This window comes from Penicillium cosmopolitanum (genome assembly GCF_028827165.1).
Source record: "Penicillium cosmopolitanum strain IBT 29677 chromosome Unknown utg000009l:1.0-9042332.0:1.0-9050551.0, whole genome shotgun sequence".
NCBI lineage: Eukaryota > Fungi > Ascomycota > Eurotiomycetes > Eurotiales > Aspergillaceae > Penicillium > Penicillium cosmopolitanum.
The window spans coordinates 7,557,354-7,583,058 of record NW_026622679.1 but is presented as its reverse complement, the minus strand read 5'-3'; the positions used below and the strand labels follow the sequence as shown (position 1 = coordinate 7,583,058).

The window sequence follows — 25,705 nt, the reverse complement described above, 5'->3', positions numbered from 1 at the left end:
CCCATCCCAGTAGACCCTTCAATTCCGGTGTTGATATATCTGAAGAATTCCAAGCTCCTCGGCGACTACAATTGGGAACTGGTCCGCCCTTGTACTCACTTGCATACATTGGCTTGAAAGGGCGGAGTAGGCGACGCATTCCTTCACGCGGCGGAGACGATCCCGATCCACCCCCCCCCCATGCCCATGCGTAATCTCCCTCTTTTCTTTCTTTCAGGCTCCCTTTAACCGACGAGAGGTATTTGAACTTCCATTTTTCCCCTCTTCAGAGACGTGGCCTTTGTTTTGCTTTGTTTCGTTCGGCCACTATTGTCTTGTCCCTCTCCATGCGGGAATGATCTGATCGGACAAGGTCGATCCGACGCCATCCGTCACTTTATCCTTTATCACGCTATCCTCTCATCACATCGCCTCGAGGGGCTCTCGTTCGCCCTGCGCGGTCCTAATAACTATCGCCCTCATGCAATAATCGATCGTCTCGCCACTACTTCCTCCTCCTCCTTCCATCCCCTCTTCATGTCCGCCGAACGAAGTGGTGCGGCTGATGCGATAGCCGCCCAGCGAATCCCCGCCATGGCTACAACCACCGTCAAGATCGATGGAATGACCTGCGGAGCATGCACCTCGGCCGTAGAAAGCGCATTCAGAGGTATCGACGGTGCTGGAGATGTCTCTGTCAGTCTCATCATGGGTCGCGCCGCCATTCAACACGATCCCTCCATACTGGCCCCAGCCAAGGTAGCGGAGATGATCGAAGACTGCGGCTTTGATGCCGTGGTGCTGTCAACGGAAGAACGGATTCAGACTACAGACACCGGCTCCTCCGATCTCTCCTCCGCGCGTCCCTCCGCGACGACCCTCGCTGTCGAAGGCATGACCTGCGGCGCATGTACATCTGCAGTGGAAGGCGGGCTAAAGGACGTCACCGGTGTGACCTCTGTAAATGTATCGCTTTTATCGGAGCGCGCGGTGGTGGAACATAATGCGGGAGAAATTTCTCCAGAACAAATCGCAGAACTCATTGAAGATCGAGGCTTTGGAGCACGCGTGCTGGAATCAAAACCTTTATCGGGCCCCGAAAGTCATTCGAACCTCGCCGACACCACTGAAAATAAATCCGGTCACACCGTCACCACCATTGCAGTGGGAGGTATGACCTGTGGCGCATGTACATCCAGTGTTCAGAATGCCTTTGACAACGTGGATGGTGTTTTCCAATTCAATATCAGCCTCCTAGCCGAGCGTGCTGTCATTGTGCATGATCCGTCAATCCTGTCGGCCAAAGATCTTGCGGCCATCGTGGAGGACTCTGGATTTGATGCGTCGATCGTATCATCCGAAGCCCAGGAACCACTCTCAAAGAAAACCCAGCAAATCAACCTAAGTATGCATGGCCTGCGGGATGCCGCTTCCGCTGTGGCGTTGGAAGACGACCTCCAAAGTCGTCCCGGGATCAAATCAGCCTCGATAAATATGGCCAACAATCAGTTACTTGTGGCCTTCGACACATCCTTCATCGGGGTTCGGTCTATATTTGAGATCATCGAGGCGGCTGGGTATAATGCCCTGATTACAGATACGGATGACACCAATGCACAACTTGAGTCTTTGGCCAAAACAAAAGAGATTCAGGAATGGAGACGGGCATTCATGACCTCATTATCCTTTGCGATCCCCGTCTTCATCATCAACATGATCTTGCCCATGTATCTGCCAGGCCTCGACTTTGGCAAGTTCAGAATCCTCCCAGGCCTCTACTTGGGAGATCTACTCTGCCTCTGCCTGACGATTCCTGTACAATTCGGCATCGGGCGACGATTCTATGTCACCAGTTATAAATCTCTCAAGCATAAGTCCCCTACTATGGATGTCCTGGTCATTCTAGGAACTTCTGCCGCATTCTTTTACAGTTGCTTCACCATGATCATGGCTCTACTCGACGACCAACATATGCGACCGAGCACTGTTTTTGATACGAGCACTATGTTGATCACATTTATCACACTGGGGCGCTGGCTAGAGAATCGCGCCAAGGGACAGACATCTGCTGCGCTGTCTCGGTTAATGTCGTTGACCCCCTCTAAGACCAGTATTTACGAGGACTCCATCGCGGCCGAAAAATTGGCCGCTAGCTGGGACCCCGAAGGCGCTCCGGATGGTTCCAACTCGACTCTGACTGACGAAGCCTCGGTAAACCAACAGATCATCCCCACTGAATTGATTCAAGTCGGCGACATTGTCATCCTTCGTCCAGGTGACAAGGTCTCTGCCGATGGGGTGATTATTCGAGGCGAAAGCTATGTCGACGAAAGTATGATCACTGGCGAGGCCTTGCCCATTCATAAGAAGAAAGGCAGTCATGTCATCGCCGGAACTGTAAATGGCACCAGCTCCATCGATTTCAAAGTCATCCGGGCCGGTAAAGATACCCAACTCAGCCAAATCGTCAAATTGGTCCAGGACGCGCAAACAAGCCGAGCACCCATCCAACGTATGGCGGATATTGTGGCGGGCTATTTTGTCCCCACAATTATCGGCCTGGGTTTAATTACCTTTTTCGGCTGGATGTTCCTCAGTCATGTCTTGAACAATCCGCCACTGATATTCCAGTCTAAAGATAGTGGTGGTCGAGTCATGGTCTGCCTGAAGCTTTGCATCTCGGTCATTGTTTTTGCTTGTCCTTGCGCTCTAGGCCTCAGCACTCCCACGGCAGTCATGGTCGGCACTGGCGTGGGTGCCGAGCATGGCATTCTTGTCAAGGGAGGCGCCGTTCTAGAGGCTGCTACTAAGGTCAACCACGTCGTCTTTGATAAGACTGGCACATTAACAACTGGCAAAATGAGCGTGTCCCAAGCACAGATCGAGCCTTACTGGACTGCCAATGATTGGCGGCGTCGACTCTGGTGGCTCATTGTTGGTCTCGCGGAGATGGGTAGTGAGCACCCCATCGGGCATGCCATCATGTCCGAGGCCAAAACCCAATCTGGAAATGGGATAGAGGATGGATTGCCTGGAAGTGTCGGCGACTTCGATGCCTGTGTGGGAAAGGGTATATCTGCCACCGTTGAGCCTACATCAAGTGTCGAGCGCATTCGCTACCAAGTTCTTATTGGAAATGCGGAGTTCCTTCGGTCAAAAGACATTCCTGTCCCTGTTTCAGCGGACCCAAGAGTCCTCCGATGCTCCAGAAAGTGCAGCATCTGCCGCAGTACCTAAACCCAACATTGTTTCCGGTGTCACCCGAATTCATGTTGCGATTGACAACCGATATGCAGGAACTATCTCTCTCCTGGACAGCCTCAAGACTACAGCCGTTGCAGCTGTGGCAGCCCTACATCGCATGGGAATTTCGACATCAATGGTGACCGGTGACACGTTGTCTACAGCACTGACAATCGCCTCCGCTGTCGGAATCCCCTCTGCCTCTGTTCATGCATCCGCCTCGCCATCCGACAAGCGTGTCATTGTATCTGCTCTCCAATCAAACGGAGACTGTGTTGCAATGGTCGGTGATGGCATTAACGATTCTCCCGCTCTTGCAACCGCATCCGTGGGAATCGCCCTGGCATCAGGAACCGATGTGGCCGTGGAGGCAGCAGATATTGTCCTCATGCGTCCAGATGATCTTCTCTCTGTCCCTGCCAGTCTTTCTCTTTCGCGCGCAGTTTTCACGCGGATCAAGCTGAACCTGATGTGGGCTTGCTTGTACAACATCATTGGCTTGCCATTCGCCATGGGCATTTTCCTACCATTTACAGGACTCATGCTTCCCCCAATGGCAGCAGGAGCCGCAATGGCCCTGTCCAGTGTCTCGGTAGTTGTCAGCAGTTTACTTTTGAAACTTTGGCGCCGTCCATCATGGATGGACACCGAACGTCTCGAAAAGGAGCTGGGCTCCGGCACCATTCCCATCAATGGCGCACGTCATGGCCGTAAATCTAGTTGGTGGGCACCTGCGAAGATTCTTTCAACGGACCATCCAGCTTTACTGCGTCGGGTTGGTGATACTGCCTCCGCGCTATGGTCGATGATTACCGGTAAGCGGACCGTTATCCGTGAGGATGAGGGTTATGTCCTGCTTCAGACCGTGGACTCTCCCGTCTAGTCGGGACTCTACATTTGATGATATTTACTCTTTGCATGTTTTCGATATGTTGATATCTGTATGATCTCAATTGTGTTTATTGGGCATTCGGGTCTGGGCTTTGGTTTTGGTTGGTACAAACGACGGCGCCTGTGGAAATTATTTGTTTACGTGTTCGATACCTCTGCTGCACAAATGCATTCAACATTTCAAGTTTATTCTGATTCGATCGTACTCCCTGGATGCGACTCACGGCTTTGGATAGTATCTCGTACTTGTTACTTCACAGCAGCCACGAACAACGTCCAGGTTCACTGAGCCATAATCGCCTCTATGAAGTCATGGACAATATCAAACCGTACGCCATCTGGGTTTGTGAAGTTCAACCCCTCGTCTAGGAGAATAGTCCGCCTTTTAGTAAAATGTCTTAGAGTACGAAAGAGGAGTACTCACACCAAAGCTCATCCGCCTCAGGATGCGGCCCAACAACTCCAACCCAACCTTTACCAAAAGGTGTAACCGAGGCGGCAATGTCACCATTACTTGAGTATCTCCCCAGAATAGTCGCAGAACCCTCTTGCAACAGTTGAATAACAGCACCATCCTGGAAATATACCCAGCGCCCTTTATCCGTCTCCCCTTTCCTCTTGCCTGTTTGGAAGGTCCAATCAACTTGAATAACAGTATCGCGTTGGTCTGGAACCTGTCTACCCGGTTGATCAATTTCGTCGGTTGCGTTAGAGCCGGGTGGAAGGATGTCAAATCCACGATCGTTGCCGGCCAGGTAAGCTCCCAAGCAGAACCCTGCGTAGCGACCTCCTTGCGACACATAGTCACGAATGATCTTTTTATAGTTCTTGGTATGTTCCCACGCCGGATCAAGATCTATAAAGGTGAGCTACAAGTGTCAAATAATGTTTAAATTCCATGCCAACAAGATTCTTCTTACCACCGCCACCTGGCTGAACATATAGTTGTACGTCCTTCAAGGCTTCTGCAGTAATATCGATGTCTTCATTTGGTCCTGCAAATTTGACCTCGAAATGAGATGCTGAGGATTTGAGCCGCGAAGCTATTGACTCTGGGCAATCTTCGCAGGCAGCAGGTCCGCGGTATATCAATGCCTTGGGACGGCACCCTTCATGACCCAAGACCATAGTGCCTGCTAGGAGAGAAGTGGCAAAAATTATGGTCCGCATTGCGGCGAGCTGTGGAAGGTAGAGCGCAAAAATTTGATCTCAGAAGTAAAATGTGATAATGTGCAAGATATTTTTCATGGTAAATTTAGAAGAGCATTTAATAGGGTTGCAGCCTAAAATGATAAACTTCATTTGAAGGCACTCAGCCTCGGCTTACGCCCTGAATCGGTAGTGATGAACGACTCACATCAAACACGAGCTTAGTAAGTATTCTAAACTTTACTGGGTTGCAGTTGGAGCATGATGAATGGGGGCGGAAAGGACAAGAGAGAAAGGCAAATGCTCGCTATTACTTCGCGCTAGTTGCAATTTCGAACCGGGTTAGTTAGATTTCAGCCCTTTAGAAAGCAGTCAATTGGTCCAAAGGCCAGTTTGCTTTGCCTTCATCAGATATTGGGTCAAATTTTATAATCTTTCATTAATCCCTAGAGTCCAAAGTAAAATAAACCTCTAGTAGGTCACTAGTATCTGTCTATGCTGATATTTCCCCTTTCATGCTAATCGCACTAGAACCACTAGACTCTATGTCGTCAGGTGCTGGGCCCTGAAGACCCTGTTTCGAACTCAACGCCTGATTTAATGTGTAATCCTTGGTCAAAAGGCTCAATAACAGAGCCAGGCCTCCAATCCCGCACATAACCGCCCAAACGATAACAAGAGCCTTTGCGTATAGGCTTTCAATCAAGCTCCTCTCCACACTGCTCGTCGGTAGGGTGTGGATGTATTGTACCAGGCTAGAAGCATCCTCTGCATAGGCAAGCGCGGACCGGCCAAGAGAAGGATGATCGCCAAACTCATGTATAATACGGTTCTGAAAAACAACACCACCAATCGAAACTCCAACGGCCTGGCCAAATACCCGGAAGAAGGGCGTCATGGAAACGGAGATAGAAAGATAATCAGGGTCTGCGGCAGCTTGAACAGCTAGCATCACGGTAGGATAGAGGGTGCCCACGCCAATTCCTGCGACAAGGTTGATAAAGAGCCACTTAGGAATGCTTGATTCGGAATCAAGCAGGCAGAGAAGTCCTATTCCGAGAATTGTGACTGGCCAGCCGAACCAGAGCGCCCAGCGGTATCGACCAACTTTGGCACAAATAAATCCGGTTATAACAGAGATGGGGGCTACAGTAAAACATTCTGGGAACATTGCAACACCCGCTATCACCGGCTTATAGCCTAGTGAGCCTTCGTAGTATAGCGGCAGGTAGTAGACAATTGCCCAGAGGATCACACCGTGGAGGAAACATCCAGCATAGCTTACTGACATGGTCACGTTGTTGAAAATAACAAGTGGAATAAGCGGCTGTGTGGCGATGAACCGCTCATACATGCAGAATCCGATCAATCCTGCAACCCCCAGCACAAGAGGAACAAGAGTATGCCACGAATCCCATGCATACATGGTCCCTCCCCAGGTGATTGGGATAAGAAAAGATGTCAATGAAGCGACGAACAAGAATGAACCGATGTAGTCAACCCTTTTAAGACTTTCTCGCAGTGGAAAGATCTTCGTGGTGTCGAGCTTCAGAAATATCGGAATCAAGATCAATCCGAGGCCACAGAAGGGGAGGTTAATCCAGAAGATCCACCTCCAAGAGGCAGATGATTCTGTGAATCCACCGCCAATCAGTGGTCCAACGACCGTACCAAGAGCCCAGGTTCCCGAGCGAATGCTGAACCACTTTCCTCTCTCACGCAGAGGAATCAGATCGGCAATGAGAATCTCGGTGAGAACCATGATCCCTCCTCCACCCACGCCTTGAAATGACCGCCCAACGAGAAGGAGAGAAAACTCCATCGCGACGGCAGCCAGGATAGAACCCAGAGTGAATGATACCACGGCGGTTATGAGGATATACTTGCGTCCGAAGATGTCAGATGCGAGGGAAAAGATAGGTTGAAAGACGCAAGAGGCTACAAGGAATGATGTTCCAGCCCAAAAGGCCTCTGTAGCCGTTCCTCCGAGGTTATCGGAAATGGTCTACGAAGAGGTTTTCGAGTTAGATAATGATGTCAGATATAATTCGGGATAGCTTACCGGAAGAGAAACCGAAATCGAGGTAGCATCAAGAGCAGCAACGAAGTTCAGCAGGCCAACAACAGCAAATATACACTTGAGCTGCCAGGTGGGGTGCCAGTCGGGCGGTTGATATTCTTTCGCAATATCAGACATGGTCTTCTGGTCTGCAGTCTAACTACTTCAACCTGTAGAAATATGACAAGGCGTGAATGAGAGCGAGCATATAGCGACAATCAACAAATTTATAGATCTACAAAGTTCAAACCCTCCCCATGAATAAGGCATCCTAGCCGCGCATATTATGAATTTACCCCGGTAAATATGCAGCTGCTACCGGCATCAGCTGAATGATATTAACCCTCGCTCAAATGTGGACAACCTTGCATCTGTGTACGATCGTAAACCACCTATCACGACTCTTGAAAATGCCGATCCCAACTATATGACCTCAAGAAATGTGCCGAGTTACGATCCAGAACAGATTCCCTTTGTATTTCCCACCTTGTGTACCAACACCCACCTCCGGGGCTGCTACAGCTCGGAGCAAGAACGCGTTCCATTGGCCGGATGTCCGATAGACGATCAGCCACGCACGTTGAGTTGGCTTAGAGTCTCTCGGCATCGCCGAATTGGTTAAAATAGGACGCCCGAGTCAGTTGTCGGTTCTCGAGCCTCAAATGACAGGCATGCAATGATTAAAATCCCCACAAAGAATGTCTTATTGGTCTAAGGACTCGGAGCTTATGCAATTGATCTGTTCGGGGGAGGCCGGTTCTTGTAAAAAAAGTATACAAAGCGGACCTACTTCCCACCGGATCAATCTATAGGACGTTTTTGCTCCACAAGAGATAGCACAACTCACTGGTACTGCATGATAGTGCTGTTTACCGATGTCTCAAATAATTTGATGGTTCGGTGATTCCAATTTCAAGTTGGCCCTTCTCCGGCCCCGATGAATAAACCGGCGTCTTTGGCCGACGGCGCAAGTGTGTGTGGCGCGACGGACCGAGAGCCTCGACCACCAGGAAATTCAGAGCGAACATCGAATTTTCCAGCTGCTTACTACGAGTAGATTCCGGTTCTCGGCTTGCTAGCCCTACCTCGGATTTTGTCCCCGTTCTCAAACCTGCTTCTTCAAGCCACCGGAGGTTGACCGTAGCTGAGATGGCTTACCAAACTTTGGGCTCTTAGGGCTCGGGGACGCTTGTCAGCGCAATGTCAACCATTAAGGAATTAGCGAGAACATTACAAGCTATACCCAAGACCAAAAAGCCTCCGCCACGTATGATGCCTTAATCCAACCTGATCGAAGCCCGAGATATTGTGTTGGCGGATAAGGACATCTCGGCTTCAGCGGTTGTCTTACGCCTCATACCTCCCAACACACCAGCCTAAAAGCTGGCAGTGGCTACCTGAGAAGTGCTAGATTCTACCCGGCTTACGCGTTCTACACGGAGAGAAAAGTTTTATCTATTCAATCAATTCACTGGTTCAAACCAGCCTAGAGCCCCTCGGAGCTAGCGCGGCAATAAGACCTAGGACACTCATCGGCGGAATCAAGCAGACAACAAACAACAAGTTTCGGATAACTATGAACCAGTCGCGCAAAAGGTGTAAAAAGCCGACCATTACAGCGGTGAAAATATCAGGGAACAACATATAGAGAACAGCAGGGAGAAGACAGACCTGAAAAAACAACATTGATCAATCGTATTCCTGTTCGAATACTTATTTCCCACCCCAGTAAAAAAGGAAAGCAAAGGCAATAGCAAAAGAAAAAAACGCCGTCCGATAGATGAAGCCGGGTATATCCAGCACCGTGATGCAACATGTACTGAGAAGAGCAAAAGAAAAAAGGTCAATCAAACAGAGAATAAGGGGGTCTTGAGCTCGTCGGGACATCAGATCGTCCTGGCCCACGCCCTCATCGATATGAGAAAGAAGACATGACATGAAAATAAACCTGCTTTTTGAATCCAAAATACGTCTTCATCTTGCACCGATTCCGAACATGCCCACGCCGTAGCTCCCGCCTCTTTCAGAAAGAGGAGTGGAGACCTTAGAAACATGATCCTGTTATTCATTCAATTAGTACATAGGCTCTGATGACAACAGGCGAAAGTTCAGTCGAAAGGCCTCATACCTTCTTTCGTTTCTTCTTCCCGGTTCCCTCGCCATTTGAGTAGAATCCGGTATCATCATCGTCATCCGCGTAGCCTTCGCCGTAACCAACGAAGCTGTTGTCATCGTAATGTCTCTTTCGACCACGACTGGCCCGGGGTCGCTCGGATTCCTGCATTCCCGATGCGGGCGAGTTTGCCGGAAGGGCAGAGCGGCTCCCTGAGGTGGGCGCAGCCATCTTTTTACCAATATCGCCAGAGCCCTGGCTTTTGGCAGGCTTTTCATGGCCCAGAATATCCTCCCAGAAATCATTGTTTGGTACCATCCCTGGCTCCAGCTGCATTGCCCGGGACTGGATACCCTGCAGAGCGCTGTCAATGTCCGAGACCTTGATCTGTTTTCCAAAGACCTTTTGGTTTTGCCACTCTTCCTCCGGCCACATAGTGAGATGTCTAAGAGTGCCAGGTGCTCCTGCAACATCATGCTTGACCGGTTTGTTTCGTCCGGCCAGTCCCAGTCCTTTCAACTTTCCTTCATAGGATTTTCTTAGCCGATTGATTTTCTCGCCCGTGTTGGGGTCTATCCGTGCTACCGATTGCGCGACCGAGCCGAGCCCATAGAGGGAAACGAGATCCAAGGATGGATCGGGTCCAGTCACAGTGGGCACTGTTAAGCAAATAGAAAGATAGCGTTAATAAGTTTGAGTTCAAGAATGTGCAAAGGGCAGAGCAATCACGCAACTGCACCTGTGGCAGTCATAACCAAACTTGGGGAATTCTTACAGCTCTTGCAGAGATGGAAAGCCGAAGTGAAATCGTTCTGAAGGGAATCCAAGCCGAGGTTCTGGGCCTCGCTCCGTACCACAGGTTCGTTATCCACGTCCATGGCATCTCCGTCGGGTTGTTCCTTGGCAAAGTCCCGCACACTTGCTCCTGTGTCTGTCATTGAAGATTGCCGTTGGTGATCTGTTCGTCTGTATTCTGTTTTTTGATGATCTGAGGTTTCAGCGGTCCGTGCTGAGTCCTGCGCGATGGAGTTGAAGGATTTGTGATCTGCGTCCTCCCCAGACGTCGCATTCACATGTTGTCCACTCACACTACTCGCGGGGGTGGGGAATGAGTTTGTCGTGCTCATAGTCGGTTGCTGGGAAACTTGGGTTGACATCGGCGCGGATGAAGGAGGAGATGAGGTGTTTGGAGGTTGAGAGGGCGCCTGATTCGGTGATGTTTGGGAGGATGTAAAGTTGGAGACATGGTTTGAATCGCTGACCGACATCAACGGAGGTGATATCGGGGTCTGGGGGATGTGATCCGAAGAGATGGGGAGCTGGCGGTTCTCTTTGAGAAGCCCGGCAGCGGGTGAAGAGGGTGAAGGAGGTCCGGCTCGGAAGGTTGTTGAGGGATCGCGCTCAGACATGAAGATCCTGGTGATTGATCAATCCACAGGTGCCTTCCAAGCTGAGATGGACTCCGATCCACCGACGTTAGTCCCGTATCGCAGGCTTCGACACGAGCGCTGGGCGCTGGTACTTGGGAGGGGGCTGTCGGTCGACTGTTGGTCGCTCGGGCGACGGGCGAGCAGGTCGTGCGACGGCCTGGTCAGGTCATATGCATTCCAAACAACCGAAGAAGCTCCGCACGAGGGGAATGGAGTGGTTGGTTGATGGGATAGTGGGCGGAGGAGGGGGTTGGTCGAGATGCAGGTCGAAGACGGCGCTGAGATGGAGGCAAACGGCCCGGCGACAGGTAACGTGACCATCCTCGGGCCTTGACCGTCCAAAGGCGGCTTTGGTAATTTACACTGTACAAAAGTACGTACTCCCGACAATGCCCTTTGGCCCAGTAAGGCCTTTGTAGATCTAATTGGAGCTCACCAATGCCTCTTCTATCTTTTACGGATCTTATACTCCCTAACAATAAGATACAAGACAAATTGGGGAGACGGTTCTGGTTCTCTTTGGGCCAAAAGTATGTACTAGTATAGGCTTTTCATGAGTATTCTTTTTGATGTCTTCTATGTCTTCTTTCATTTAGGACAATTTACTTTCACCCGGTAGAAATATTTCTTGATATGCCACATATCTCTGCCTAGGTCGATTTGAACTTCATTAGGCTGATCGCTGCCGTATCGCATAACCATCAGCCCTTCCAATGATTGGCGATCGGGATCGGGATCCCAATCCCCGCGAACGCTTGGATGTAAAAATTTCATACGGCAGAGCATACTACACAACATTACTGAATGACAAATGTAACCTCCACGAAGGATAAATCGTTCATATTGAAGTATGATGTGATCAGCTCTGACAAACTGTGTAACGGCAAAGAGGAAAAGATGGATATCATGCAGACTCGCAGCTATTTAGCAACGCATACAAGAAAGGAAATAATACCCCCTTTGCTACTATATACCAGGCCTCAAATACAAAGGACTAATATCTGGTATTCTAGGAATTGATTCCAAGGGTTAGAACAGACCAAATTGGCTATAGACTATGTCATCAGAATAGGATAAAAGGCCGCCAAAATCTCCACCAAATTGGCCATGGGTTCTATGAGCATTGATAATAATAAGTATATGTCAAAGAGACCTGCCAGTCCAAAAAGGGAAATCAAGTGGACTTCAAAACAAAGCCAACAAAGAACCATATCGCCGATACCCCATTAACTCACAAATGTCTCTTCAAATGGGAAGATAGTCAGAGAACCCCAACCTCCAAGAGATATCATGACTGGTAAAATGCGTTTGACTCGCGAACCAACTGGGCAGATACGTCTGGAATGTCGTGCTCCAATGACGCCATCAATTCAATCTGCTCCTGTTGACTTAAAGTGCGTTCCCGCCATGCTGGTATTGGGAAAGGCTCATTAAAATACTGGGAATACTGATCCCCAATAGAGGTCGTCCATTGCATGGGATCGACGGTGGCATCCACGTAAGCTAGGTGACCAGCGGTCGTAGACGCAAGAGAAAAATGAGGATCCCAGCCTTGTAGCCCAGGGACCACCGAAGGAATCGTGTTATAAGGGGTATTGGGATCGATAGACACATCTGGATAGTGAGTCGTTGGTGCACAATATGCTTGAGTTGTGAGCTGTTCAGCCTCTCCTGGATCATGAGAAATTGACTGCATTCGAAAAGAGGAGGCAGTGGCAGGGATCGGCGGAGTTTTAAATGGGTCGGTGGTGAAAGTTGGAGGTGTCGGCTGTTGAAATGGTATCGAAGGATCGGCAGAATGGCCTCTTGACAAGGTACCGGTTGATGAAGTGTCGCCAATAGAAGGGTTGTTATGATGATAAGTCGAATGGGAGTAAAATGATGCTGTCGTAGTACTGGATGGGCTGGACATGGCTGGGGGTGTCATGACACCCTGGGAAGATGTGGGAGTCGGGTGGTTAGAAGGAGAATGCACGACGAACGACTCCTCCGTGTTGTATGCTTTCAAGCAGGCAGCGACAAGCCGCTTATAGAGGAGTAAAGCGGACTGGACACCTGGCCACCGTTCAGCAGCAAAGACAATGACTTCCAGAGCCATATCCAGATACCCTTGTACTTCATCTTCGGGGTGCTCCTTTCGAATTTCAGGGTATGAAAGCGCCCAGAGAACGGTATTGAGGACCATAAAGAGTGATTGGGTGAATATCCAAGTAAGATCAACCGAGCCGGTAAGCATCTGCTCTCGGTGCATAGCGATATTGAAGGTGGCAGCTTCGTAGCAGATCTTTGCTGCATTCACGGAGGGCTCTGGGATTTGAGGTGATGGTCTGTACATGAGAATGACAATTGTGTTCCGCCGCCCTTGAAACCTGGAGAACAGTAGAGAAACGCCGGTTAGCTAGTCAAATTCCAAGGATGCATTAGGAAGAAAAGACATGTGATAGATACCATTTGATATTTAAGCCACTGCCGTCGTCGTGCTTGGGACAAGTTGCCATCCAGTGATCGAGCTTGGCATTCATCTGGGCAAACCAGGGGTCTTGGTCATCGACAGGAGTGTCCCATCGGTTGAGGTAGAGTTCTCGTCGCCCTTCCAACTGAAGCAGTCGCATTTTGAAGAAATGAACGGCAAGACATTTTGGGATGATCGGCTTTGCCCCTGGAATGATTCCTTCGCTCGTAATATATCGATCGTCCACCAGTTCGAAGAATTTTACGTCGAGATTGTCGTGAGTGACGCTATAGCAACTGGAACGGCCAAGACTATGAGAAAGCCCAAATTCCATGGAAGTAACGATCCAGAATAATCTCCGCCGCATATCAATCTCCAAAGGATTGAAACTTTGACCAGAAGAGGATTTGGTAATTGTAGCTTCTTCCGTCAACCCTAACTCTTGGCATAGTTTCACGGCTGTTCCGACAACCCAGTATGCAGCTGTGCGCGTTGGAGTGAGCATGGAGTATTGGGCAATTAGCACTAAACATTGTAATGCTCTCAAATCCATTTGCTTGAGAGTGGGCTCCAGATACGGAAGAGCTGCCAGGTAGTAGCTGTCCGCCAGTCCAGCATAGTCGGGGCTAAGCTTTTGCATGCTGATCGCAATGACCATTCGAAGTTGAAAGTTATGACACGGGTCCGTCGAGCCACTAAAGACCTCTTCAACCTCCTGCCGAAAGCTCGGTTCGTGTAAAGTCGGGAGAAGTGCTTGTGCTAGTAAAAGTTAGTTACAATCGCAACTTAAGGCATTATATCAATGTTCTGCCTTGCGGCCTTGTAGTACCTTTTGCGACGAAGAGATCGATCAATTTATATGTCAAGTTTTGCGGGGGCAGATTGGCTTGTGGTATTGAGCTGATCATTGGATAGACTTTGGATGTCGGCTTCGAGTCTTCCTGCGCGAAGGCCGCTTTGATTTCGTGAGCAGTCAGTTCGGGCACCACGTCTTTGATGCTTTTCGAGTCGGTGTTTTGCTTGGCCATCTCCATGACCAATCGAGTGATGGCAATGCCGCTCGAGGCCCCCAAGTATCGTGGCTCGTCATTGTCTTTGAAACGGATGCGACCAGCGCCCCGCACCATCAACTCGGCGTCGGCGGCATGTTGGATGTCCTTCTCGGCCCGGGCAAGCTCCTTCTCGAGAGCTCGAGCTTTCTCTCTCAGCGAGACGATATAGGTTCTTGGTATAGTTGTGTCTCTTGTTGAATCGTAATAGACACACTTGGCGTTGCTTCGTTCACAAGGGGCGCATCGTGGGATGCCAGGGTCACATCTGGATTTCCGCTACGGAAGACAGAGCATTGTTAGCAAGGAATGGTAGGAAAGGAATCGATCATGATCATAATCTGGAGCTCGATCTCGATCTCGATCGCGAGTATGTGGACCGTGGGGTTTGAGCTTGTTTGCACGGGAAGGTCTTGGAAGGTAGCATCGACAACGTACCTGTCGACACCTGGTGCAGGCTGTCAAAGTGTGCGCGATGCGACCGTCGGGCGGCTCAAACGAGGGGGATTCGGGCGACAGCTCGGCTGTAGCAGGATGTGCGCTCTGGGTCATGGCGTGTCGATGACCTTTGAGCCCAGGGCCCGCAGCGAGAATAAAAGAAAGAAAAGCAGGTCACATGCGATACAGATGGTGTAGAATGAGACCGTTCACGGCACGTTTAATCGATCCACCAGTTGCTCTTGGCAGAGTCGACATGATCCGTCGGGAAGAAGAGGGGGGGGGTGGGGGTCCGAGTGGAAAAGAGGCAAAGTAAAAGCGCCTCAAAGTCGGGTAAATCCAACGGTCGGAAACGTCTCAAAGGGGGGTTATCAACAGGGCATGGTGGGAAACCTGGGCAGGGCAGGGCAGAGGAGAGAGCAGGTCAGGCCTCGGTCCAGATCTAGATCGACGGGGACTGGAGTTTGGAAGCGACGGAAGGGCGGGGAGTGGGGGAAAAAGATAGGTGGGTGATATGATGCGATGCGATTTGTAGCTTGGAGGCTCCAGGTGGGTTGTAAATGGACAGTGGCAGCTGAAATGGTGGAACCATTCAAGTTGGAATTGGAATTGGGGGGAAGAGAGGGAGAGGAAGAGAGGGAGAGGAAGAGAGGGAGAGGAAGAGAGGGAGAGAGGAAGAGAGGTTAGGAGTAAGCTATGACAGTTCACTGGAAGTGTGGAAGTGTATGAATGGCAGGAGCAGTCGTAGAGCAGTCGCATTCCATCGCTCCTTCCCAGTTGCGTGTCCCAGTGTGTCCCCGGAAACGTGACTGGCAACTGGCAACTACGAGTACTCGTAATCTCTAACTTCTTCTTCTTCTTCTTCTTCTTCTTCTTCTTCTCTTCTCTCTCTTCCTTTTCTAAAGAAGAGTGGATCCTAAGGAATCCTTCCAGGGTCAATGTCAAGCCTCTTTTTTTTCTTTCTATTTTCTACTTCCATTGCCATTTGCCCTCCGGTTAAGGCTGGCGTAATTAATATCGGCCTGCAGCAATCCTCGCTTACCGCTTTGCGACTTATGCAGGTCCTAAGAGGGGCTAAACAACAAGCGCAACGGTCCCCAGCGACAATTAAGGAATATTCATAAGAAAAAAGAACAAAAAAAGTATAACTGACTCGCTTCTCATCATGTGAGTTTCTAACGGCGATCCGGTGGGGGTTTCCCGCAAAAAGGGTCAAAGGGTCAAAGGGTGGCCCAAGAGTGACCCAAGAGTGGCCCAAGAGCAAGTCACGACAGAGAGAAATGTGAATCTGCCCGCTAACCAAGGATTCCCATAGTGGCTCTCCGTACCAGTTGAGTATCCACACCTCACCACCCCCCAGTCCCATCCTGGAATCTTCGAGGCATCCCATCTACTCCGGATAGGCAAAATACGAGAGCATGAACAGCCAGGATGCCGACAGCCACCACCTTCCTGGATAACCCGTTGCTCAAGGTCAGCCGCCCTGTCGCCGCCTGCTCGCGATGCCGCACCGCCAAAATTAAGTGTGATGGCAAGCTCCCCGCCTGTTCGGCCTGTGATAAGGTCGGCAAGGCGAGCACCTGCTCCGGCGCCAGCGACGAATTTGCCAAAGGCAAGGAGCGCAGCTATGTGGCTTCTCTGGAGGGCTACTGTGAGAAGCTGGAAAAGAAGATTTCCCACTTACGAGATCGCCAATCCTCCCTCTCGCTTGAAGGTAATGGTGTCGCCCGGGAAATGTCCATCACCTCAACCTCCTCCGCTGGCCCCTTAGCCCCCGCCCACCGCCGAGAGGTCTCGGATATTGATGATCTCGTCGGCGATTTTGGCTTCTTATCCGTCAATGCCACATCACGCGACTTTCATGGGATCACTTCCAAGACCACTTTCGCCAACTTGCTTCTATCTGTCGCAACAGTGGGGGATCCCCCACCGCACTCCCCCCGCTCATTGCCCGCACGCCACGAGGCAACACCCCTCTTACAGTATTATTTTGACAACGTCTTTGTTCAGCTACCTTTCTTTGTGGAAACGAGCTTTTGGACATCCGTGGATGCCGTTTATCAATCTGACGGCCGCTTCGCGAAGCCGTTCGACCATTGGATGCTGCGAATGGTTCTTGCAATCGCCTCGGCTGCAGTTTCGTACCAAAACAATGACAAAAGCCATCAGAAAGCTTTGGCCCTGGTCTCCGATGCATTGAATTATGCTGAGGAGGTTCTTCGACCAGGATCAATCACCTGTATCCAAGCCATTATCCTTCTCGCTCAGTATGCCCTGGTCGACCCGGGGCACTTCCGCAGCTGGCACTTAGTAGGAATGGCGATCCGAGTCGCTGTAGACCTAGGCCTCCATCAAGATCCCCCGGTGGAGGTTTATTCGAACGCAGACCGACTCGAAATTCGTCGGCGAGTATTCCATTGTCTCTATTGCCTCGACAGGTATGCCCCCATCCCGAGTCTTCCAATAGTTTTATGATCGAACCTGATTGCTAAGAATTACAATTAGGGGAATGAGTACTGCGACCCAACGGACATTTTCCTTCTCAGACGCCTCCGTCGATGTCGCCATGCCCTCTCCCAGTACATCGAATGGGTCATCGCCCGCAGAACAAAGCCACATATTCCTGCGAAGCCCAGCGCCAGCTCTTCACATCGTTAAGATACGGCAAATATTGTCTGCTGGGTATCAAGATATGTATTATGCTTCACGGGAACAGTCCGCGCAACCACTCGTCCAAACGTGGAATCTCTGCTACAAAACCCGACAATGGTTCCACGAATGCCCTAAGAACGCTCCCAACCATTTCTCCCTTCTATACCGACTTGAACTATTATACACCATCATCATTCTTGTTTCACCCTCTCATCGATACCCCGTACTTTGCGACTATAGCAAAGCAATCCTGTTCGACCGGTGCATGGACTTCATCAGCCAGATTCACCAAGTGCTGGAGAATCCGAGCGTCCTGCCTTTCCTCACATTCCTAGATATCCAGCGCGTCCATCAGGTAGGACTACGATTCGTGCAAGTGCTGTCCGAGAACCTCGATCTACTCCTGAGTCCCACAATTCCTTGCCCCCCTCCGGTCCCAGAAGGAACCCCCCGATCCACCGATGCTAGGCGAAGAAGACCGCATCAATTGCCGTCCTCGGGCAACTCGCTGTCTCGCATATGTCCGAGATATCCTCCAATTCTGTTCGCGGAAATGGGACCTCCGATTCCTCCTGGAAAATTTTGAACAGGAGTCTGCCCATCTGAATACGATGCTGTCGGACAACTATGCCACGAATTACGGCGTGTTTACGCAAGCGCCGGCGTCTAGGCTGCCGCTGGCCGGCACTGGATATTCTGCATACCACTAGGGATAAACTTTGCATGTCAGAAGATATACACGATTATCTATCTTATTTGCTTTGCTTGTACCTATGCGCAGCCATAGCCTCTGTAATATTTTTGAGGCTATCATGTCTCACTCCTGGCTGGAATTTCATCACCTTATACCTGTCCCAACTTTGAGTTGTTGGATTCTCTATATATTTTTTGATCTCGATATCATCTACCCCTTTGGTGCAACGAAGGTACCACCAGCGGATCGCTATAATTCCAACCCATCATTTTAGTCGTCAAAGGTCATTGAGAGCAGCTAGTGCCTTTGTACTATAATGGCAAATCAGCTGACTGTACCTATGTCAAGAACTCTGACGTCTCAACATTACTCCTAGTGGTAGGATGCGTAGTAGTTGTACTAGTATGTTGCAAGGTGCATTATACTGATCAACTTGAATACTACGTACTTCGGTTTGGGAGTGACCCTCCTTCCCACAGAAGTTGAGGCCACCAAAGTGGATGATGGAAATGAAAATGCTACTAGTACTTGTAGTGCCCAGTGAAATGGGCGAGGCAAGATCGCATTTGCAAAGCAACAGAGTCGATCGCAATGATACAAAACCACGACCTAGTCGCATAGCACGTAAGAGGTGAGTCTTCAAATCAACTCAAAACATGGAGCGCAGACTTCGCGAGAGATGTGCGATTTTATCACTGCTAAGGCTATCGAGGGGTTTACATGCCGATATCAGTGCTAAGTAAGCTACTTTTATTGGTATTGAGCAATTTCCAGGTTGGGAGTTCTCCTCGACTTCGGGTTCCAAGGTTAAAGTTGATCAGACGAAGGACCTTTCAAATTGGTTCCATCTACCTACTACTAGTAGTTAGTACTATTAGACATTGTGCATGGGGGTCTTCTAGCATCCTCGTGGCATTGGCTAAACATACTAGTATACTCTATTTAGGCCCGTTACACATATTCCATGAAGTCAGGTGGGCAACCTTGGAACAGCAAGACATGCAAAATGGCTTTTGGTTAAAGCTATTGCCGCGAAATCTAATCGGTAAAGAATTCATGAGGGATGGTGAGAAAAGGCAATAGCAGTAAGACTACTAGTTCGGGATACAGTAGAAAAGGAAGGATATAGACAAGCGATAGCTTTGAAATTCGGATAAAATTACATTTTCGATCATTGCACTCTATAAAAGGGTATCCAAACAGAATAAAAGTAGAGTGTGATCTCTCTTAACATTAGATTAATGTCATTGACCGGACAGAGAATAAAAAAAAGTAGTAAATGTGGGAAGACAGGACAAAAGAAGTCCCATGCTGTCTTCAGAAGTTCATACAAGAAACCACCCTTTCAAGTGTCCAAAAATATGCACAAGATAATTGCGGGGTATTCGCAACGGCTCCCAAAACGCTATTCCATTGCGGCGTAAAAAAGGCCTAATTCAGACGAAGAAGTTGTCCGAATTTACAGGTTGCTGCCAACGGTGCTGACGATGGTGCCGACGGGGGTACCGACGGAGGGCAGGCCAAGACCGGTGACGAGAGCAGCGACCTCAGGGGAGAGCTTGATGAGCAGAGCAGAGCCATCCTTCTGGGTGACGGTGAGGAGGTCCTCAGTGGGGCCGGAGATGTCCTTGACGAGGTCACCAACGCTGGAGGCAGTGTTGACGATCTTGCCAGCGGGGACACCGACGGAGGGGAGACCGAGGCCAGTGAGGAGAGCAGTGACAGGAGCGGAGAGCTCAACGAGGAGCTGCTTGGCGTTGCCACCGGTGACAGTCAGGATGCTCTTGACCTGGGGAGCGAGGTCACCGACGATGTTGCCAGTGGGGAGATCACGCTTGACGTTCTTGCCGAGGACAGCGACGACAGTGCCGACGGGGACACCGACGGTGGGGAGACCGAGACCAGAGACGAGGCCAGCGACCTCAGGGGACAGACCGATGAGCAGAGCACCGACATCAGCGCCGAGAACGGTGACGAGGCCGTCAACGTGGGGACCAAGGCCAGTGACAAGGTCACCAAGGCCGCTGGCGGAGGCAACAACGCCACCGAGAGGAACACCGAGGCCGGGGAGACCCAGGCCGGAGACGAGAGCAGTGACCTCAGGGCTCAGCTGGATGAGCAGGGTCTGCAGGTTGGGACCGGCGACGGTCAGGACGTTGTTGAGCTCGGGGCCGAGGTCCTGAACGAGGTGACCGGACTGGCCAACGGACTGGTCGGCGTTGGAGGGAGTGGGCAGGTTCAGGACCTTGGTGAGGTCACCGAGCTTGGAGACAACGGGCAGGTTGTCGAGGCTCAGCTCCTTGGTGATATCACCGAGCTTGAGGTCCTTGGTGATACCATCGAGACCGGCAAGCTTGGTGAGGTCAGTCAAACCGGACAGACCAGAGGTCAGGTCGGAGAGACCAGCGGGGGTAGGGGCGGCGATGGCAGCGGAGGCCATGGCCAGGAGGGTGACGAAAGAGGCCTTCATGGTGATGCGATTAAAAAGATGTCTAAAGAGTGACTGGAGTCGGATTGACTAAATGAATGACTGTGAGGGATGAGGAAAGAAAGAAGAAACTCAATGCGGCACAAGGACTCTTATACGACCAGGTTTTCGCCTCAGGATTTCCCGTTGCTGGGCATGCCCTAGTACATCCCAATTTTCCAAGCAGCGGGTCTCTTGCAATCAGCCCAGATGACCCGGAAAGGCCGCAGTGGGCACCTTGCTCGCCCATACCCATACACTACTCCATCCTCCGTGGAGGTGGTTATTGACAAATGTACCAGGGTGGACCAGTCGTCTCCAGCGTGTCAAACCTAATCCAGAAAATCGGGAATCCATAGAAACCCTGATCAGAGGATCCCCTGTGGATATTCTATCAGGGTCTGGAAGACATGGGAAATGAAGCTGGGTCCATTATTGCCTCGCCGGATTTATATCCCTATGTCATGGTGCTCGTGCCGATGTCATGTACATATCAGGTTTCGAAGCAAAAGCACATATCGTAACGTCCATAGTACAGCAACTCTATGTACATCATAGTTGCACGGACGGATGCGAGATGGACAATACTGGGATATTCAGGCACCGGAAAACCCTAATCAAATTGCATCAGCCAGTCAGTGAATGCATTGAGTGTCTCGTATCTCTCCCTGTCTTTGTTCGGAAGATCGAACCGGAGATCACCGGAATTCCGTAGGTCGATGAGAGCGAATACATCTTCCAAATGACTAGATTGGGATCAGCATGTGTAGCTTGAGGGGCGATGGAGTCAAAGGTTCATCACTATACGGGATCGTGTGCTGTGGCTGGCTAGGAATGAGCTTATAAGGACCCGCTGGGACCGAATACCTCCGGGGACCCATCAATAATGCCGTCGATCACGAGCTTGGGTGTCGAGGACGGGAGCTCCGCTCATCCAGCATTATGTGTGAAAAGTAAACAACACAAATTTGAGACAGCCATTCGGGCGATTGCGGCTAATATGATGCCTTTGACGGCTTTGACGTGTCTCAGAAGACAGCACACCCCAATATGTGGTTTTCAGGGATTGATGCCCCAAGCTGATATCCTTCTTCCTGTCACTGAATGTTTCGGAAGAAGAGAAAAGAGTCCTCCGGGGCGGGTCGGGGATCGTCTTTACATCGCCCGCCTGAGCAAAGTGCCGAAAGGCACGAAGTTAGAAAAAAGGTACGAGAGATGTGGCGCCAGGTAGGCCAACCAGCGTGCGGTATTCAACAGTGTCGATCGACCCACTCGGTCCTGAAAGAACTGGTTAGGACTACCCGCCAGGGTTGTTCAAAAAATAATCATGGAAGAAAACAAATAAAAAATCGTCATAGGCCGAACTCAAATGATGACATTGGACAAGCACCACCCTGATTTGTCTGGGAGCTTTGGGGCTGAGGGGCTGAGGGGCTTAGGGGCTTGGGGCTTGGGGCTCCTCCACTTGCCCTCCCAGTCGACTGAGTTCCACTACCCCTTTGGTCCCTGTCTCCACTGAAGGCCAGGGGCTATCCCGTACACCGACTTCAAATGAACCTACCTACAGCTCCTCCCGTACTCCGTAGCCACTGGAAAGCCCCCGTGAGAAGGAGAAGCCAAGCGGACGAATCCGCCACCTCAAATTTAGAGTGCGCCACCGGCAATTGGGTGAACAATATCAATAGACGCTAAAGCTTCATGAGCCACCTGCATCATCTCAAGTAGGGCTTGGTTTAAAAAAAAGAATTGGGATTCCAATAAACACCAGACTTTCAATAGTGTCCTCACTCAACGTCTCATGCAAATCACCAACCCGTTTCCTCTTAACGTTCACGTTTTTCGAGCCACATGGCCCCCCCCCCTGATGCTGCATAGAAGATTCGATTGTCCCTGTTTTCCCCAGGCACACACAAATCCCCCGGTGGGTGCTCCGGAAATTCCCCGGGCGTACTAGTGTGCTAAGATCGTCATGTCTGTAGACTAAACAGACCATCCTAATCTCCTTAGGCTCTGCTAGACAACAGTTCCCCGATAGTCTTCGACAAACCACCCATGGATAAGACAAATTCCTCGATAGAGTTTGGTGCCATGGCCGCCACCAGCTGGATTTTGACCAATTCGTTCGATCCATCGATCGCAGCTCTTCCGCTTCCCAGATCTGATCACAACCGCTCCACTTCCCTTGCCCTCACCCGCGGATTTCCTTTGTTATTCCTTTGGGTCAGGGTCGACCCTGTGTGTCCACAGTTCGTTCTGGTTTCCGGGAACTCTGCCCTTTCTTGTTTGGGGTGATAATACTTCCCGCACTCTGCGTAACACGGTGTACATATACTGCGCACGAAGTGTACGGTTACTATGTACAAACTCGGCCGAGGGGGAGATTGTTACGGATCGAGTAACTTGACATTCGTAAAAACTATCGGATACATGCTCACTAAAGTACCCATAGAGATCAATTGAACCAACTAGTTCGAAATATAGCACTGTGCGCAATTTCTAGAAAATTCTTGCGCTGAAAATGGAGTGTTTGGATGGTGATCACTGAATTTGGTCAGCACGGCTGAGAAACTCCATCCCGACCCAGAACGGGAATCACCCCGATATCTCTGGGCTTGCCGTCTCACCCGATGGATCTCGATCTCGATTTGCACTGTGCCTGGCCCGAGGCTTATGGCAACTTCTTTGTAAATTGTTGCATTTCTATCAAATACCCATTTCACATGCCAGCTCAGGACAAGAATAATGCAACGACTTGTGCGTGCTCTGTTTGTTGGAATCACGCAATGCACCATTTCGTACAGGGTGGATGAGATTTACGTAGCGGGTCAATAGCTCTAGGACGTTCCAAAGAACTCCGCAGCGCGGGTTGAGGATACATGCTCCTCGTACATCTGGCTCCGCCGGTTGGTGATGGGTATATTTTCCACCAATGCCACAGGTCGGCCAACGATTTCCTTGCTAATTCCCGCTGGTCTCATTAGGGTTTGCGTGAACTGTATTTTCATCAGAACCTAATGGGTAAATACATTCTATATGGTACATATCCATACGCAGCAGGCCAAAGGAAAACCCTTATTAGGGCAGCCATCCCCCTTCTACAGTAGCTTTTGGGTCTGCTTCTCGTCGACCTGGAATGGTCACCAGTATGCTGACCTCTATGCCCCGCAATAGTAGGTCTATAGCTCTGGCCAGAGCTCAAATTGGAGCTAGCGGACGAGCCATTTCCGGGACGGTACAAACTATACTCACTAGCACTCATCTCAGGTTGGGCCGCCCCTGTTCGTGTTCTTAGCCCCAGCAGGTCCAGTCTTATCTAGCCCCAACTCGCATTGACCGACAGGAGCTGGGCTAATGCCCTTTATGTGAGATTCGATGGGTCGCTTTGACCGCTATATGGCTTGCAACTAATCTCTGATTGTCAAGTGTGGTCAATTGGTAGTCATGGTTTATCAACTCTGATATGAAAGGCAAGATACTTGGCCATTCGATGTGAGAGGGGAGTCATGAGTCAGGTCAAACTCACTTGATATCAATTAACTAAATGAAGGAGTGGCTCACCCAGATAGCATTCAAGGCACGTACACATTTATCTGCTTTAATTTGCCAAAATCGCAGACTAATTTCTGCCGACTCGCCATTAGTTTTCTTCAACTCGAAGTCCGCTCGCTTACATATTATTGAGAAAGCCCACGCACGAAACAATTTCTATTATCAACTTGAACTACCACATTTCGGGCCCAATAGTAGATGCTCTATAATTCTTTTGGTGGGATATCTCACATCACCTACCGGAAACACGGGAGTGGTCTTGCAGTCCACAGACTCGGCTAAAATTCAAGAGTTCTTTTTTCGCCCTCTTTTCTGTACGTCTATATACGAATCTTGAGCTGCCACATTTCACACAGAGACCCTGGTTCAAACGGGATAATATATTGGATAGTTCCCGCCAGGAACATAAGGACAATATTAACCAATCAACCTCTGCCATGATTCAATCCGATGCCTCCCACCTACTCCTCATCGTCGGTCAACCTTCGAATTAGAGAAATACTCATGATCATGACAAGCATTGCAGTGGCAACTATTCCAATGATGATCACTGCAATCCAGCCAAGTGCCATTGAACCAACTCCAACATGGCCCGACACCGCGCCATAATTGAGGATTTCAGCCATGGACGCAGTGGAGCTACTATTTATATGCTGCCATAGAATAGAGATAATACCAAGACTGAAACCGAGCACCAGTGCGATGAGAACGCACTGTGATACCGGGCGAGAAGGGAACGGCTTGATTTCGACGTCAGAACCATTCTCATCTCTCTCTTCATGCCACCCTGGGAAAGTTGACAAGAGGATAAACGCTATAACGCAGGCCACGATAACCACATATCTGTTCAGGGTCAAATCTATCAATATGCTGTAGCGCATAGTTCAAAATGAAGCTCAACTCACATCAATCCATCGAACACGATTTTCTGTCTAAACTCCTCCGCAATCATGATCAAATTGAGCGGATCCGGTATGATGGTGATACTCACATTCCCAAGATCAATTGTCTTTTTCTCTGCCTGGACAAAGGCAGCCAATGATTTGGCGCTACTTGAGCAGACACGAGTCTCGTCGAGGTCTGGGCCTGTTTTGCCTATACACAATCCCATGTAACCTGCACGAACTTCCAAAGCAGTGCCATTCCCCGTTTGTGAGGCATTAAAAACAGCATTTGCAATAGCCGGGCTCACTTGCCCAGGGGCAGTCACTATCGGAGATTCTGGATTATTGTAGTGCAAAGAAAGCAGATATATATTGCTCATTCCGTTCGACGTGCAGCCGGACAGCAAAACAGCTGAGAACATAGTACTGATAGTATTAACCAAATGACCGAAATAATAGATAGGCTTTACTACCCAGGTAGTTGTTGGAACAATCTCACAAAGCATGGTTATTGGGAATGTTAAGGCAATCATCAAGACATGATGATAACCTATCATCGGAATCCACCTTCTATTTCACACCAATCTTGGTCAGCATCGATCACCGCATTCCATTCCATCAAAACACTTACGCCCACAATTCCGCCAATCTCATAT

The 25,705-nt window shown here is 49.9% G+C and overlaps 8 protein-coding genes across 8 annotated transcripts; 2 read left to right on the top strand and 6 right to left on the bottom strand.

Moving 5' to 3' along the window:
• Window positions 1–516: 516 nt before the first annotated feature.
• Window positions 517–4,105, top strand: ctpA (Cu(2+)-transporting P-type ATPase CCC2; the record flags this gene model as incomplete). Its single annotated transcript, XM_056635555.1, has 2 exons — window positions 517–3,102; window positions 3,161–4,105. 2 exons carry the CDS (start codon window positions 517–519, stop codon window positions 4,103–4,105), a joined length of 3,531 nt encoding a protein of 1,176 aa, XP_056486175.1.
• Window positions 4,106–4,511: 406 nt separating this feature from the next.
• N7509_010917 (uncharacterized protein) lies at window positions 4,512–5,241 on the bottom strand (the record flags this gene model as incomplete). Its single annotated transcript, XM_056635554.1, has 2 exons — window positions 4,512–4,969; window positions 5,034–5,241. The coding sequence occupies 2 exons, from the start codon at window positions 5,239–5,241 to the stop codon at window positions 4,512–4,514; spliced, it is 666 nt and encodes a 221-aa protein (XP_056486174.1).
• A 514-nt stretch (window positions 5,242–5,755) lies between these two features.
• On the bottom strand, window positions 5,756–7,459 carry N7509_010916 (uncharacterized protein; the record flags this gene model as incomplete). Its single annotated transcript, XM_056635553.1, has 2 exons — window positions 5,756–7,267; window positions 7,325–7,459. 2 exons carry the CDS (start codon window positions 7,457–7,459, stop codon window positions 5,756–5,758), a joined length of 1,647 nt encoding a protein of 548 aa, XP_056486173.1.
• A 1,836-nt stretch (window positions 7,460–9,295) lies between these two features.
• N7509_010915 (uncharacterized protein) lies at window positions 9,296–10,843 on the bottom strand (the record flags this gene model as incomplete). Its single annotated transcript, XM_056635552.1, has 3 exons — window positions 9,296–9,379; window positions 9,450–10,093; window positions 10,210–10,843. 3 exons carry the CDS (start codon window positions 10,841–10,843, stop codon window positions 9,296–9,298), a joined length of 1,362 nt encoding a protein of 453 aa, XP_056486172.1.
• A 1,309-nt stretch (window positions 10,844–12,152) lies between these two features.
• Window positions 12,153–14,917, bottom strand: N7509_010914 (uncharacterized protein; the record flags this gene model as incomplete). Its single annotated transcript, XM_056635551.1, has 4 exons — window positions 12,153–13,233; window positions 13,313–14,075; window positions 14,146–14,644; window positions 14,804–14,917. The coding sequence occupies 4 exons, from the start codon at window positions 14,915–14,917 to the stop codon at window positions 12,153–12,155; spliced, it is 2,457 nt and encodes an 818-aa protein (XP_056486171.1).
• A 1,317-nt stretch (window positions 14,918–16,234) lies between these two features.
• N7509_010913 (Zn(II)2Cys6 transcription factor) lies at window positions 16,235–18,165 on the top strand (the record flags this gene model as incomplete). Its single annotated transcript, XM_056635550.1, has 3 exons — window positions 16,235–17,241; window positions 17,309–17,810; window positions 17,896–18,165. The coding sequence occupies 3 exons, from the start codon at window positions 16,235–16,237 to the stop codon at window positions 18,163–18,165; spliced, it is 1,779 nt and encodes a 592-aa protein (XP_056486170.1).
• Window positions 18,166–19,608: 1,443 nt separating this feature from the next.
• Window positions 19,609–20,619, bottom strand: N7509_010912 (uncharacterized protein; the record flags this gene model as incomplete). Its single annotated transcript, XM_056635549.1, has 1 exon — window positions 19,609–20,619. One exon carries the CDS (start codon window positions 20,617–20,619, stop codon window positions 19,609–19,611), a length of 1,011 nt encoding a protein of 336 aa, XP_056486169.1.
• A 4,007-nt stretch (window positions 20,620–24,626) lies between these two features.
• N7509_010911 (Fig1 domain-containing protein) lies at window positions 24,627–25,471 on the bottom strand (the record flags this gene model as incomplete). The annotated part of the gene is made up of 2 exons (XM_056635548.1): window positions 24,627–25,008; window positions 25,071–25,471. The coding sequence occupies 2 exons, from the start codon at window positions 25,469–25,471 to the stop codon at window positions 24,627–24,629; spliced, it is 783 nt and encodes a 260-aa protein (XP_056486168.1).
• Window positions 25,472–25,705: the final 234 nt, after the last annotated feature.